Source organism: Tasmannia lanceolata, unplaced genomic scaffold (genome assembly GCF_043159265.1).
Source record: "Tasmannia lanceolata isolate RefF3 unplaced genomic scaffold, GAP_Taslan_0.1 ptg000044l, whole genome shotgun sequence".
Lineage (NCBI taxonomy): Eukaryota > Viridiplantae > Streptophyta > Magnoliopsida > Canellales > Winteraceae > Tasmannia > Tasmannia lanceolata.
This window is the reverse complement of record NW_027518721.1, coordinates 23328372-23342603: the sequence shown is the minus strand read 5'-3', so window position 1 is coordinate 23342603 and position 14232 is coordinate 23328372. Positions and strand designations below refer to the sequence as shown.

Genomic DNA, 14232 nt, shown 5'->3' with positions numbered 1-14232 from the left:
AAAGCTTTGTAAATAAAATGATTTCTGCACCATCGCATACTTCATTAATAATTAAAAAAAAATCCTCATACAGAAAAACCTCTAAACATATACCACTCGCAATTTTTCTTCTTCTCTACAACAAAAAAAGAAGATAAACAACTGAAATAACAATCAACCAAGAAAAAGTATAACCTTTAAAAAAAACCAAGAAAAAGTATATGCTAGATTAATTGTCTACCGAATTACGAGCGCTCAATATTTCATATGTGAACCAGGTAATGGAGACTAAACTCCCCAACAGACTTCTGAACCTGGTCAATAGTATGTTAGAAGAATGAAAATCTATCTCCAGTGCTTGCAGAAAACAAGCTGTATTCTCCGACATTCGTCACTTTTTTACTACAAGCAAGGTTAACCTGAACAGAAGCTGCCGGTGATTTTGAAGAAAAATCTCCAATGACTCCATCATTCAACAATAGTGCTCCAGGGCCACCAAAATGAAACAATGAAAAGTTTGGACCGTCATTGTGGTATTTAGCAGGGACCCCAATGGGTCCACCTTGTCCAGGTGATGGTCCTTCCTTTACATGCTGTTGATTCGGAGGACGGCTTTCAAGAGGATGTTCACTTACTGCTCTAGCAGCTACGCCAGTGGCTTCTTGTGCTCCACCTAATTTACAAGTCCTGGTTTGGTCTTTTGAGTTCATACCATAAGCCTTGTTAGTCGTCTGGTATAGTGGGAGCTGGCCAAAGTTAAGTATAGGAGTTGTTAAAGGTTGAATGGCACCATACCCATATGGACTAGTGAACAGGTAGTGATTGGGCTGAGAAAATTGCATCGAACCGTTAGTAGGAGTTGCCGCCCAAGAAGGAGGGCTGTGATGATAATAACCCATAGCTAAAGGTGCTGGAACAACGGGCAAATGTATGCTTTGGTTTTGCATTGCTAGCGGATGGTGCTGCTGAGAACCCATATCAATTGTGGCTTTTCCATTATCGGAGTTATGGGCATTTTTTGTTGGTTGGTCACATGGAAATTCGACCCCGATACAATTGCTAACTAGAAACCCAGTAGTAGTTGTATTTGTAGAAAACTCACGCCCGTTTCTCTCATACTCTCCATCTGCCCCAACATCTAGACAGTCAGGAAATGCATTTTCACCACTTGTGGTAATTTCTCTACCTTCAGATTGTTGGCTAGCATCTTCCGAGTAAGATATTGAGGAAGATTCGGCATTTTGAGCGCCTGAGGAACCGGTACTGTTGTTGCCCTCACTAAGACAAGATGAGCAGTTGTCTGACCTTGAAGTGCCCACTAAGGGATCAGAAAAATGATCCCCATTTAAGGTAGAAATAACATGAGATAATCCAACTTTATTATCAGCAACATCCTTTGAGAAGTAATTAGACTTTGTTCCCAAGCCAAATCCATTCCGGCAGTCATTTCGTTCTCCTGGACTATAGTTGCATGATTTCTTCATACTATCCACGTGACTTTCATAATTATTCAAAGCATCACCTTTGCCTGAATTTCCAGAAAATTCTGAAGAACACTGTTCATCAAATGCCCTGAGACAATTTTCAGGTTGTTGGGATCCATTTTCAGTTCCATCAGTGTCTGAATTGCTCTTGGTGCACTTTTTCCGCATTGGTTCCCATACTTTCTTGATGTGGAGGACAGGTCCTTTAACTGGAGGGAAGTTACCTCTGACAAGCTTGCCTTTAGGAAACGCACAACTATGTTGCGTGTAACAACCATGATTGAACTGGTTAGTGTTACTGTGATAGATTGACCTTGACATATCTACTGCATAGTCCGATTTATTTGAAATTTTCAAATCCCTACCTGATCTGATCATACAAACATGCTGTCTATCCCGTGTTCTGTTGTTGGAACTGTGTGACTTCTCGTGGAACTTAAGACCACAATTTCTGGTATAATTGGTATTGGACTTTGTTGCATTGTTTTTGGCCTGCCTATGCAGCTCATCGATGCATCTGAAAGAAGTCATGCATCCATGAAACTTCTGATAAGATTTTGATTGCTCGGTCATGAAAGAACCATGCCCGTCCCTTACACTAAGCTCTCCACCAACTTTACATGGGTGATGTGGACTATCGTTCTTTGAGTTTTGCTGTTTAGATTCGATGCATTCATTTGAAGATTCCTCATCTATAAATTCAGAAGAATTAGGGTTGGATAACATAATATCATCTGTTTCATTAAGCGAATCTCCTGATTTGGAAGTGTTATGTGGGTCCTCATGAGCGCTCAAGATTGATTCATTTGTGGACAATTGTGAAGCAGTTGAGAGTTGCTTTGATTCAATACATTTTCCCCCTCTCTCCCTCTCTTTTCCTTTTAGCCTCTCTTTTCTTCTGAGCTTCTTTTCCCTTTCCTTCATTCTCCTCCTCTCTTTACGCTCTTCTTCATAGCGTTTTTCTCTTTCTTCTTCTTCAAGAAGCTTGATCTATAAAGGAAAGTTACATAGTCATTGATAGCCATCAGGAAGTATAAATGAGCTCTTCTTCACTATAATTCTTAACCTAAAGAATCTGCATAACATTGGAATTACCTGCTTTTGTAACGTAATGATTTCTTTGCATGCAACATGAACACGTTCTTCCAGCAATTTTAGGGCAAGGCAAACAAATATACTATGAGCATTTTGCCGCGCCTTTACTTCTCTAAAAGCCTTCTCTACCTGAGAATGAGTAAATAATTAAATGCTATAAAATTTTAAACACGGACACACACACACACACACACACACACACACACACACAGGGATTTGCTAGGGACCATCGCAGGAGGCATTTCGCGGGCTGGCTGTTGCATGAGAGAGCAGCCACATATGCTGTCTCTATCCATTAGCCCTTACTCGAACAACTCCCTACGAATAGCAACAAACAACAACGAGCCGCTGCCTTTAAGCTCAAAGAAAGAAAGAAAGGACAGATCGAACTGTGCTATTCTCAAGTTCTCCCGGAATGAAATTTCCCGAGTCAGCTGAGCCCAAATACACTCTGCTTAGGTGCCTGTTTCGAATGAAGCTTTTGAAAAGTCTTCGGGGCAAAGATCTCTCCACACCAAGAAACCAAATCACAATGGATCGAAGCCCTCCTTTTCCTTCCAATTAGTGAGATTCCATAAGCTACCTTCTCAACAGATTTTGTCTTAATCATTTAATTCATCTGAGGTGGCTGCTCTCTCATGCAACGGCCGGCCTGCGAAATGCCTCCAGCGATGGTCCATAGCAAAAAGACTGACATATAATGAACTTATTGCAAAAGTATTGGTGAGACAGAGTTCTATATGTAAGAGAAAGGAGAAATGTGCTTAAGCCTTGAGCCCAAAAAACTACATCCACATTCACATTTATGAAAGCTGAATATTAAAAAACCTTGTGAACAAGAGATATTTTCTTTGGTGCCAATTATTTTTAAGATATTGAACTCAGAGTTGGATTGCATATGAAGATCAGACTTTATTAAAAAAAAAGGTACCAGTTGTGTCACCTAAATGATCCTATGGAACCTGAAGCATAAATTTATGTTATCATGAAACAAATTGAATGTTCCAATATCTGAGGCTTGAAAAAAAAAAAATAATAAAAAATAAAAATAAAAAAAAAAAATATATATATATATATATATATATATATATATATATATATATATATATATATATATATATATATATATATATATATATATATATATGAGGAAAGTGTTTCTACTCGGTCCCCTAGATAAGCTTATCTACTCCTCCCTTTAAAAAAATACAGTGGGCCCACGCTGTTTGGATGATCCAAAGCATTCATTTGATAGGTCTTAACATAGATAGGGTGTGCCCAAAAAATCAGCACCAAAGGGTCATCCTAGCCCTTCGTTTTGTAGTGCCTTGTGGTGCCCAGAATGGACACATATAAACGTCCACGTTTATATGCGTCCATTTTGGACACGGTGTGCCCAACAAAACGAAGGGCTAGGATGACCCTTTGGTGCTGATTTTTTGGGCACACCCTATCTATGTTAAGACCTATCAAATGAATGCTTTGGATCATCCAAACAGCGTGGGCCCACTGTATTTTTTTAAAGGGAGGAGTAGATAAGCTTATCTAGGGGACCGAGTAGAAACACTTTCCTCTATATATATATATATATATATATATATATATATATATAGAGAGAGAGAGAGAGAGAGAGAGAGAGAGAGAAAACGGTTCCTACACATATGTGTAGAGAGTTCTCTACACACTAGCTTAAAATACAGTGGGGGCCCACATTGTTTGGGTGATCCAAGCCATCCATTTTAAAGGCCCTCACATAGATAGGGTGTCTACAAAAAATCAGATCCATAGGATCATCCCAACCCTACGATTTGTGGAGGTAAAATGGATGTCTTTAAACTTTCACAAATTAGTCCATTTTTTGTCTACACAGTTCGAATGGTTAGGATGATCCTATGGATCTGATTTTTTGTGGACACCCTATCTATGTGAGGGCCTTAAAAATGAATGGTTTGGATCACCCAAATAATGCGGCCCCCATTGTATTTTAAGCTAGTGTGTAGATAACTTATCTACACATATGTGTAGGAACCGTTTTCTCATATATATATATACGAGGAAAGTGAAGCTACACCGCCGGTGTAGCTAACTTAGCTACACCGCCGGCTTAAAATACAATGGGCCCACATTGTTTTGGTGATCCAAAGAATTCATTTGATTGGCCCTCACATAGATAGGGTGTCCACCAAAAATCAGCTCCATAGGATCATCCCAACCCTACGATTTGTGGAGGCAAAAATGAACGTGTAAAAGCCTTCACAAATTTGTCCATTTTTGCCTCCACAGTTTGAAGGGTTGGGATGATCCTATGGAGCTGATTTTTGGTGGACACCCTATCTATGTGAGGGCCAATCAAATGAATGGTTTGGATCACCAAAACAATGTGGGCCCATTGTATTTTAAGCCGGCGGTGTAGCTAAGTTAGCTACACCGGCGGTGTAGCTTCACTTTCCTCTATATATATATATATATTTTGTTTTTGAATGGTAATCTGAGGTTTGCAAATGAATTATGTATCTGGAGTCATAAATTCCATTGAGGGAATTACTAGCATGTTTTCTGCAGTACCAGTGATTATCTAATTCTATGAGGCGTAAGTTTTATTACATGTAGTGTTTTATTTCCATCTATGTTTAGAAACTACAAAATCCTTTGAAAATTTAGGTTCTTCCAGGTTATGATTTGGAAATCTAAAAAATGGAGAAAATTTATATTGCCATTGTGTCTTCCTTTCACTTTTGAATTGTCGAGTATGAGATCGACCATCCAGGGGAATTAACATATACTGAATAATGGCAAAATATTAGTTTATAAGGCTAACTGTGAAATTTTTTAAGGAGATACGGAGATAAAAACAAAAGCATTTAGGTTGATAAGTAGTCATCTTGCTTCAAAACTTTAACAATGCTGAAATTTTTCGAAGTTATCAAAAGCCCTTATTAGTTTTGTATTTCCATTAAGTATAGTTCTTCAGTGATCGCAGACCTTGCGAGTTCTTTAAGAAACCAAAGTCCAAGTAACTAATGAAAATCAATTAGTTACTGGCATTGTAATGCTCAGTAGTCATGTTCACGGAAATAGAGAACTGACAATCAGATCCATGCTGATCCTTTAATAGATAATCTAGCCATCTAGGGTCTAGACAGCTCTTGCTAAAATAATTATTAGAATACAAGGAGTTCAATAATGATTATTATTTTTCAAGCTGGACAAGAAACAAAACCAGAAGACTGCCAAGTAGAGCTCACCTGCTCTTTGAAAATAATGGCCGCAGCATCTAGAAGAAATTCTCGAGCAAGTTCAGGGCTTTTTGCATGTTTTTGGGGAAAAGAACCCTCGCCGTCGACCTCACTCCCATCCTTGTCCATGGAATCATCATCCTGCATTTATGCATCACCAAGACATCACAAAACGAAAGCCCATATTCAAAACTACAAAAGCTTTCAAATCCTTTTTAAGGAAATCAACATAAAGAAACCTATTCCAGTGAAAATAATAGTGAACCTCCTTCATACTTCTGAAATTACCTCTTCCTCTTCAGCCTCTTCTGCATGCTCAAAAAATCTTTTAATACTCTCCCCTATTGTTATTGTGACAAATCCATCCCCCACTATGAGTCTACGGTGGACGCAAGATTGCCCCTTCAGTGCATGGGCTTTTACAGAAAATTCGGTGCAGCGGCCATCTAGCTTCCAAGCCCTCAATGTAATAAAGCACAAGCTCAACCCACCAAGATCAAGGCCATTCACTCGTGCATTCCCATTCATACCAACATCTTCAAATTCCAAAATGTCAGATTCTCCTTCTCCCGTTCCAACAGCCCATTCAAAGTGATGATATGATCCAACCATATCTGTGAAGGATTGGTTCCAATCAGCTAGGACTGTGTCGCTGGATACCTAAGAAAAAAGAAAGGGACAACGAAAGATAAAATTTATGGGAAAATCACCACAATTTGTTTTTAATGTTCCTGTCACAGACATTACTATTAAAATCAAGTCACAGATATTACTATTAAAATCAGGGTCGCTAGCCTACAATTGGAACAGTTATTTTTACAACTGCAAGATGGTAGATAAGGATCTAAGAAGTACATAGAAGATGCAATGGCATAATAAACAAACTATAAGGAACATCAATATGCATGTGCATAAATAATGTTCTTCAAATAACGGAAGATATGCACCTCGTATTGGAAGGCCGTATCTGCAACACAAAACCAATTGGTACAGCAAGGTTCCCTCCGCATGCGCTTCAATTCCTTTAGCTCCTTGAACTCACGAATAACATTCCTTCTGCAATCTCTGCAAAACCTCTCGCTGTCAAACCTGTGACATGAACATCAAATTCTTAATTTGAAGACCGTTGAAATAATACATAAGAAGAACATCAGTTGATCTAGTCATGGAAGTCAAAATTATCATAGATAGGGTGTATCGGCCACCCCAAGATGAACTACAACTGCTCTGCAATTGCTCCAGGTTGGTCGTCTTTTAGAACTGGTAAGAAGCCAGCTTTTCATGGCAAATATACAATATTTTCTATTGAAGTTGAAAGAGTCTTTTCTTTCACATTGCAATGGGGGAAAGAGTTTAATAATCTCTTAACTAAACTGGATCTGTCAATGTTTATTTTAATAAATCCAGGAGGCGGGAGAGACCACCTGGGAATTATTTTGCTCAAAGGGATATTACTAAGGCGCACCTCATCCCAAGATCTTCTGAAGGAAAATTCCGAAACACCATTGAAGTTTGGAAGGACACTATCCCACCGAACCATCAATGAGAGAATTTTTTGGTTAATTATGTGACCGTTCTTAGCGACACCCTCAAAAACCCTGCTATTCCTTTCCTTCCAAATGATCTAGAAAGATGCCACCAAGGAGCAAAGGACCATTCCTCAAATAGGTTTTCAACGTGTGCATGGAGAACACAAGCCACGTAAAACAACTGAAGCAAGAAGGACTAGATCTCTTTGGCAACCCTGCAATGAATGAAGATATGGTTGATGGATTCACCGCCTCTAGGCAAAAGACACAATGATCAATAATGATCCTCCTCCGACTACAAACGTGGTCCACATAAAATTTTTACCAAGGTAAACCATCCAGGCGAAAGCGCAATTTCTAGGGCGTGGAGGTTGGGGCAGAGTTCTCTATACTTTGGTCGTGGCTAAGAAGACAGGGACAGCCAAAATTGTGCTGTGTGGTTTTACAATGTAGGTATGGCATACGCAAACACTTCTTTGACCCTGAGATTCTCTGGTGGCAGGCTAGTTTAGAAATGACAAGAATTAGCAATTTTGCATACCAATCATTTAAACCTATGATTTTCACAACCAAGCATTGATCAGAAATTAGCCCCTGCAAGTTCATACTGGCGTGGTGTGCAAAAATTTATTAGGATGTGTGTTAAATGGATTTTTGTATGGAAACCGCTTGTTAATGGGGTTATATTTACCTAAATGGAAAATGAAAAGATTGTCAAAAACCAAACTGTTAAATTATTTCCAAACATCTCACTTGTTTCTTTCTTGTTTGATTTGGTATGCACACATATAGGTTTAATTTGAGGGAGTGGAAGCATGTCCAATATTTACTTTATGACTCAATTGAGGGCTTCACTCATTTAAGCTACAGAGAGCAGCCAAAATACCTTCTCCGTCTAGCAGGTCTCACCAAGTATGTTGGTTTTCTCGGTGTTTGTTGTCAGGAATGAAGTGATTGACCCCACATTGTTTGGGCCAAGGTTTAAGTGGTCTATAGATCAAAGCAGAAGTAGAATTGACTCCTTCCTTGTGTTCCCAACTTGGCTAGATCAGTTCCCCAAATTTTGTTAAATAGCCCTGACTAAGATGGTGCATGATTATTGTTTGATTTTGCTCAACCCAAAAACGAAATCTGGGGGACAGCTGCTTTTTGCACTGAGCTAGCCTGGCTAGAGGAACCCAAGATGGTGGAAAGGCTTTCAAGTTGGTGGAATGAAGCCCTATCTTGTGGTCCTGCTGATATGAGAACCGTTCAAAGCTGAGGTTCGTCAGAGATAAGCTCATAAGATGGTATAGGGAAGAGAAGAGCATCCCAAATATAAAAAAAGCAGAGCTGCTAAGGCAATGTAAAGAGTTGGAAGACAAAGAACATAAAAAATAAAAAAAAAGCTTTGAAACGGCAATATAGAGTGAAGTGGATAAAAGAAGGTGACAAATCACTACTTACTTCCATGGCTTAGATAATGCAAGATAGATAAGTAATAGAAGGTTGTAAAAGCATACCACACAATTTTTTGGATTTCTAAACGATTCCTAGATGCAATAATAATATGGTTTCTTTCAAAACTGTAAGATTAGGTGATGAGGTTCGTGCCATCCACGATGACATTGAGAGGATGTGGGCCCATCCCAAAGTGCTAAGGAGCAAGCTTAGGCGCAAAGAGAGGCAACCATGAGACTTTACATTTTCATGCATGTCAATTGAGGTATTCATTTCTATTTCCATACCTGCCAATTGAGACATTATTTCCATTTTCCTGCACGCCAATTAGGACAGATTTATTTCCATTTCCCCGCATGCCAATTAGAACAGATTTATTTCCATTTCCCCGCATGCCAATTAGAACACCTTCATTTCTATTTTCATGCATGGCCAAATAAGGAACATGTCCATTCCATGCATAGCTAATTAAGGTCATTGGCATTAGGTTTACTTTTTTTAATATTTAGATTGCCTTTAATACAGTATTGTCAATTTTAGATTTTTTTTTTTGCTTGTATGGAGGTTCCTTTTTTAGAATCCCTCCTAATCTTTAAAAAGGGGTGGATGAGACATGTAAAGGCACTTTTGGCTTCAATTATCAAATTAATAAATTGATGAGAAACTGTCCATTCTTGGAGTTTTCTTCTTTTCTCTCTATTTTGCACTCGTAGGACTACGATTTTCTGTTCTTGTGATTTATTTTCGCACTTCAGCCGTACACGATTACATTATTAGGCCTTCAATATTATTTTGGTCATTGATACTCGTAACAATATAGTGTCCAACTATTGACACTCATAACAATATAGTGTCCAACTATGACCATGTCCCCTCTTTTATTAAGATAGCTCACTTGAAAAACAAAATGCTACGCACCTCCTGCCTAACACAAAACAGAACAAAAAACTCACCTGTACATGAGCCGCTCAATAAAATCCTCCTCTTTCATTCGTAGGAGAGAATGCCGAGTCTCATCACCAAGAGCCGACAAGAAATCCACTAGTGTATCACATGAAAGCCTGGCTGTGTGCAAAGCACACGTTTCTTTGGTTCCATGCCCTCTGCCATAATTCGTCATTCCTTGGCTTATCCAACCCCGACCTCCCCCACCGCAGGCATCGGGGTAAAGCAACTCACGTTCACGTTCCCTTGCACGTGCATTGTCAAATACCTAGATGAAAAGATGTTAGAACAACACGAAGAAGCTAAAACCAGATGCAACAGTAATTCAATTGGGACATCTAGTTATTAACGTACATTTTGGAGAGCATTGAGCGACTTCCCATACAGAAAGCAGTCCAAGAGTGTCAGTATCCCATCTCGAGTTGTAGCCAGACATCCCCAAGGATTGATAGATGGGTCTTGGGTATCATCTTGACAGCTTGAAGGCATTATATTTGATCCATTATCAATCTGTTTTTTCAAGGCTCCCGGCTTGCTGGGGAGGTGCTCACCCGCACCTTCTCGCTGTAAAGATTTACCATACATGACAATCTGTGAAAACCCTTCAAGCAGCAACCCATTGCACCTAGAACAATAAAGGTTCTTACGAGCTTGCTCAAAAAGGGTCTGCTTGTCAATCCTCAGGAGCTCCTGCCGGGCATGAGGCGACAATTCACTCCAGAACTGATTCACACATACAAAAAAGAAAAAGAATAGAAAAAAAAAAATGTCAGTAATGAAAAATTAATTGCAAAGATTTATCTCTTCTGTGACTTAACAAATACAAAACCAACAGCTAATAAATTTGTGCATTCTTAGTTATAGTTATCATCTATTCAGAAAAATATACAATAAATAAAACTTAAAATCTGACTGTATAAATGTCTGCATAAATCTATGATTTGTGGACATGGACACGAGTGTTGCGTGTCGACACGGTCACAATGTGTTGAACATGGCAAACCTCCAAATTTTATAAACCGGGAGACGGCTAAAATAGAAAGTATATATAATCATGATTTGTGGATCCAAATTTGTGTGCCGAGTTTTGACATGGATACGAGGTGTCTGACATGGGAACATCTAAAAATCTAAAAATGGTGACACGCTCATTCATGTACGCACATGTAAAATCATAGTTTACTATCTTAATTTGTAACAATAGAAATATGTTATTCATTTAACAAACTAAAAAAATATCTTATAATTAATTAACTATAGTCTAAAACAAACATGAGATAATCAAATAACAACGCATTCATCGATTTAATCTAATTCTCTTCCGTCTCCAATATAAAGCGAGAAAGGGAGACCGATATATTACACTGAATATGATATTGGAATCAGAATATATTTAGGGTTTTAGGTTTAGGGGAGGGGATATAACAACACATATTAGTTAAAGAAGAAGTAATAATAAAAGAGGTAAACAAAGTATTCAACAATTAAACATAATGTCACACTTAACACGGTAAAAAAACGTGTCGACACGCCTACATTAAGTCTATGATTTGTGGACACGGACACAAGTGTCATGTCTCAACACGGACATGGAGTGTCGGACACGGCAAACTCCCAAAATTTAGAAACGGGGACACGGCTAAAATAGAAAGTACATATACTCATGATTTGTGGACACGGATTCGTGTGCCGAGTTTCGACACGGATACGAGGTGTCTGACATGGAAACCCCTAAAAAACTAGAAATAGTGTCACACTCATACACACATACATATAAAGTTGCTAACACTTCTAGCAGTACATCTAAAAGTGTCTAAAGGAGTGCCGACACTTTTGGACATGGGTGTCGTGTCGGACACGTGCACGGCAATAAATTCGAAGTGTCGGCTAAATCATAGCATCAAGTCTGATACTTCTAGCAGTGCATTTAAAAGTGTCAAAAGGAGTATCGACACATGTGGACACGCGGACACCGCACGACACATGTGGACACGCGGACACCGCACGACACTTGTCTCCAGTAATAAATTCAAAGTGTCAGCTAAATCATAGGCAAAAATTGATGAGAACACCTTACAAATTACCCATTACCGAAATACATAACTTGATACGATATTTGGAAATTGAAACCACTATAAATTCAGGATTAGCAATGAATCTTTATCGAATCTAGCTGTAAATCAATCAGATAAAAATCTCCAGTAAAGAATATTCATAAGAATAATGTGAACACCCCATCTAATGAATGGATAACTTGGAACCATATCAAGAACACATCGAATTAATCATCAAAAAAACAAAACCTCATCTAATGAATGGATAACTTGGAACCATATTCAAGAACACACATTGAAGTAACTGGTCTTTTAACATGGTATCAGAGCCAAAGGTCTCGAGTTCAAACCTCCCGGATAGCAAAAATCCACATGCGATGGCCGGTCCAAAGTGGGACCACGTGTTTGCCAAGTGGGCCACACATGAGAGGGAGTGTTAAAGTATAAAAGATTAAATAACACCAACTCCAAAAGCTTAAGCTTTTGGAGAAGTTGGTAAGTTAACAAAGATCATGTTCTATAATTCAAATCTCCTAACGAATTATCCAATCTCACCCTAATTTACATAAAAATCAATAAAGTTTAAACCTTTTGAAGCTGATCGAAGGTAACGTCGCCTCCTTGATTGGACCAGATTCCGTTCGCCTGGACCGATCCAACGGCTGATAACTGCGAAGAAGCATTTTTCTGTGTGAGACCGGGCATCTTCAAGCTCTCAAATATCAATTCCTCGAGCTTCCATCTCTCCTTTTATTGATCGATCGAACCGAATCGGATCCAAAATCGGATCGAAATGGATCTTTTGGAGGATGAAGGGATTGTTTTCGGATTGAAATCCAACGATTATTCTAAATCGGATGTCTGGAGGATCTGGAGAAATGAGAATTCGATATGGCTTTAGGGTTTTTGTATTGAGAGAGAGAGAGAGATGGATTTTGGTGTTTTTTCAGCTTAAATAGCAAAGAACGGTTTAAAACTTTAAATCTAGAAGCTTGCTTGTTTAACTAATGTCCAAAAAAACAATAATATTAAGGAAAATGATTTTTCGCCCCACAGTAGGATAATACACTCCCTCTTTTAACGTGATTTGACGTCAAAGAGCGTTAAAGTCTGCCCGTAATTAAGGTTAGAGGGGGTGTATTATCCTGAAAATAATAATAATAAAAGAAAGGGCCGTGATTAATTCAACCCGTTCTATTACAATATTGACCCCTATTTTTCAAAATGGACCGTACAGTCCACACCATAGGATGATCCAAACCATCCATTTGACGTGCCACAGTGTAAATAGGTTGTACTCCAAAAATCATTTCTATAGGATGATTCTAGCCCTACGATCTATAGAGAAACTCCGTATAATCAAACTTCTATAGATCGGAGGGATATGATCATCCTATGGAAATGATTTTTGGGCACAACCTATTCACATTGTGGCCCATCAAACGGACGGTTTGGATCATCCTATGGCATGGGCTGTACAGTCCATTTTGAAAAATAGGGGTGAATATTGTAATAGAAGGGGATGAATTAATCACGGCCCTTTCTTTTATTATTATTATTTTTAGGATAATACACCCCCCTTAACCTTAATTGTGGGAAAATCATCATCATCTAGTCCCATGGCCATCTATAGAGCTGCCCGCCTCTGCGGCCTTTTACATTAAGTAGTTTCCTTCTAATCACCCTCCTTTACATTCGAGGTTTTAAAGTTTGATTTCTCACATTTCTCTGGCTTTTTACTTTGTTGAAGGTTCCAAATTCAATTCATCTTTAGCTAATAAATCGGTGGGGGCCCATTAAAACCCCAGCTTACCCATCAAAAAGAAGAAGAAGAAGAAGAAGGTTCCAAATTCAATGTTGGCAACTAAACACAAAGGTTGCACGAATATTACACTCGTTGTGAGACTTGGAACAATTTTCGTACAAATTTTTTTTAATTCCCCAATTTAATTTTTTTTGGTGTGTAAGTTGGATCGAACCTACGAACTCAATATTAAGAAATGTAAGGTAGGTATAAGCATGGTTTTAAATTTCGAACCTACGAAATGAAATGGTACCGAAACCGAATTTTGTTCGAAGTTTCATAAATTTCAGTAATTTTGTCGAAACTTATAATAAAATATTACTATTTTATTGCGTTAAAGAATTTCGAACGGAATTACATAAATTTTGCCCGAAATTCTAGTAATTTCGATGGAAGTTTCATCCTAAAAAACTAGGATTTCGTGCGGCAATACCAAATTTTGCCCGAAACTTCAAGATTTCGGTTAAAATTTTGGTTTCGAATAAGTCCGAAATTTTAGCCAAAACCGAAATTTAAAACCATGGGTATAAGACTAACGTTATGCCCATTTTTCCTCTTAAAAATGAGCGACAAAATTGTGTGCTAGTTTTACATCAAAAGAAACACAGCCTAAGAGTTCAAGTGGCCCTGTGAGCCACCCAAGCTTTTCCATTGCATAAATGTAGA

General features: G+C 38.4%; 1 protein-coding gene across 1 annotated transcript; it reads right to left on the bottom strand.

Moving 5' to 3' along the window:
* Window positions 1-20: 20 nt before the first annotated feature.
* On the bottom strand, window positions 21-12709 carry LOC143863716 (uncharacterized). Its single transcript, XM_077374475.1, has 8 exons — window positions 12351-12709; window positions 10063-10431; window positions 9717-9976; window positions 6742-6883; window positions 6083-6454; window positions 5804-5935; window positions 2559-2687; window positions 21-2453 (listed from the first exon to the last, which is right to left on the bottom strand). Exons 1-8 carry the CDS (start codon window positions 12465-12467, stop codon window positions 309-311), a joined length of 3666 nt encoding a protein of 1221 aa, XP_077230590.1. The 5' UTR covers window positions 12468-12709; the 3' UTR covers window positions 21-308.
* Between the last annotated feature and the right edge of the window lie 1523 nt (window positions 12710-14232).

Bases quoted from the DNA above. Each gene is read 5' to 3' on its own strand.
- LOC143863716 (XM_077374475.1), bottom strand. From the start codon at position 12,467: ATGCCCGGTCTCACACAGAAAAATGCTTCTTCGCAGTTATCAGCCGTT. The intron at 9,977-10,062 runs GTACGTTAATAA...CTTTTCATCTAG, and splicing joins CGCTCAATGCTCTCCAAAAT to GTATTTGACAATGCACGTGC. The intron at 6,455-6,741 runs GTGCATATCTTC...CTTTTTTCTTAG, and splicing joins ATACGGCCTTCCAATACGAG to GTATCCAGCGACACAGTCCT.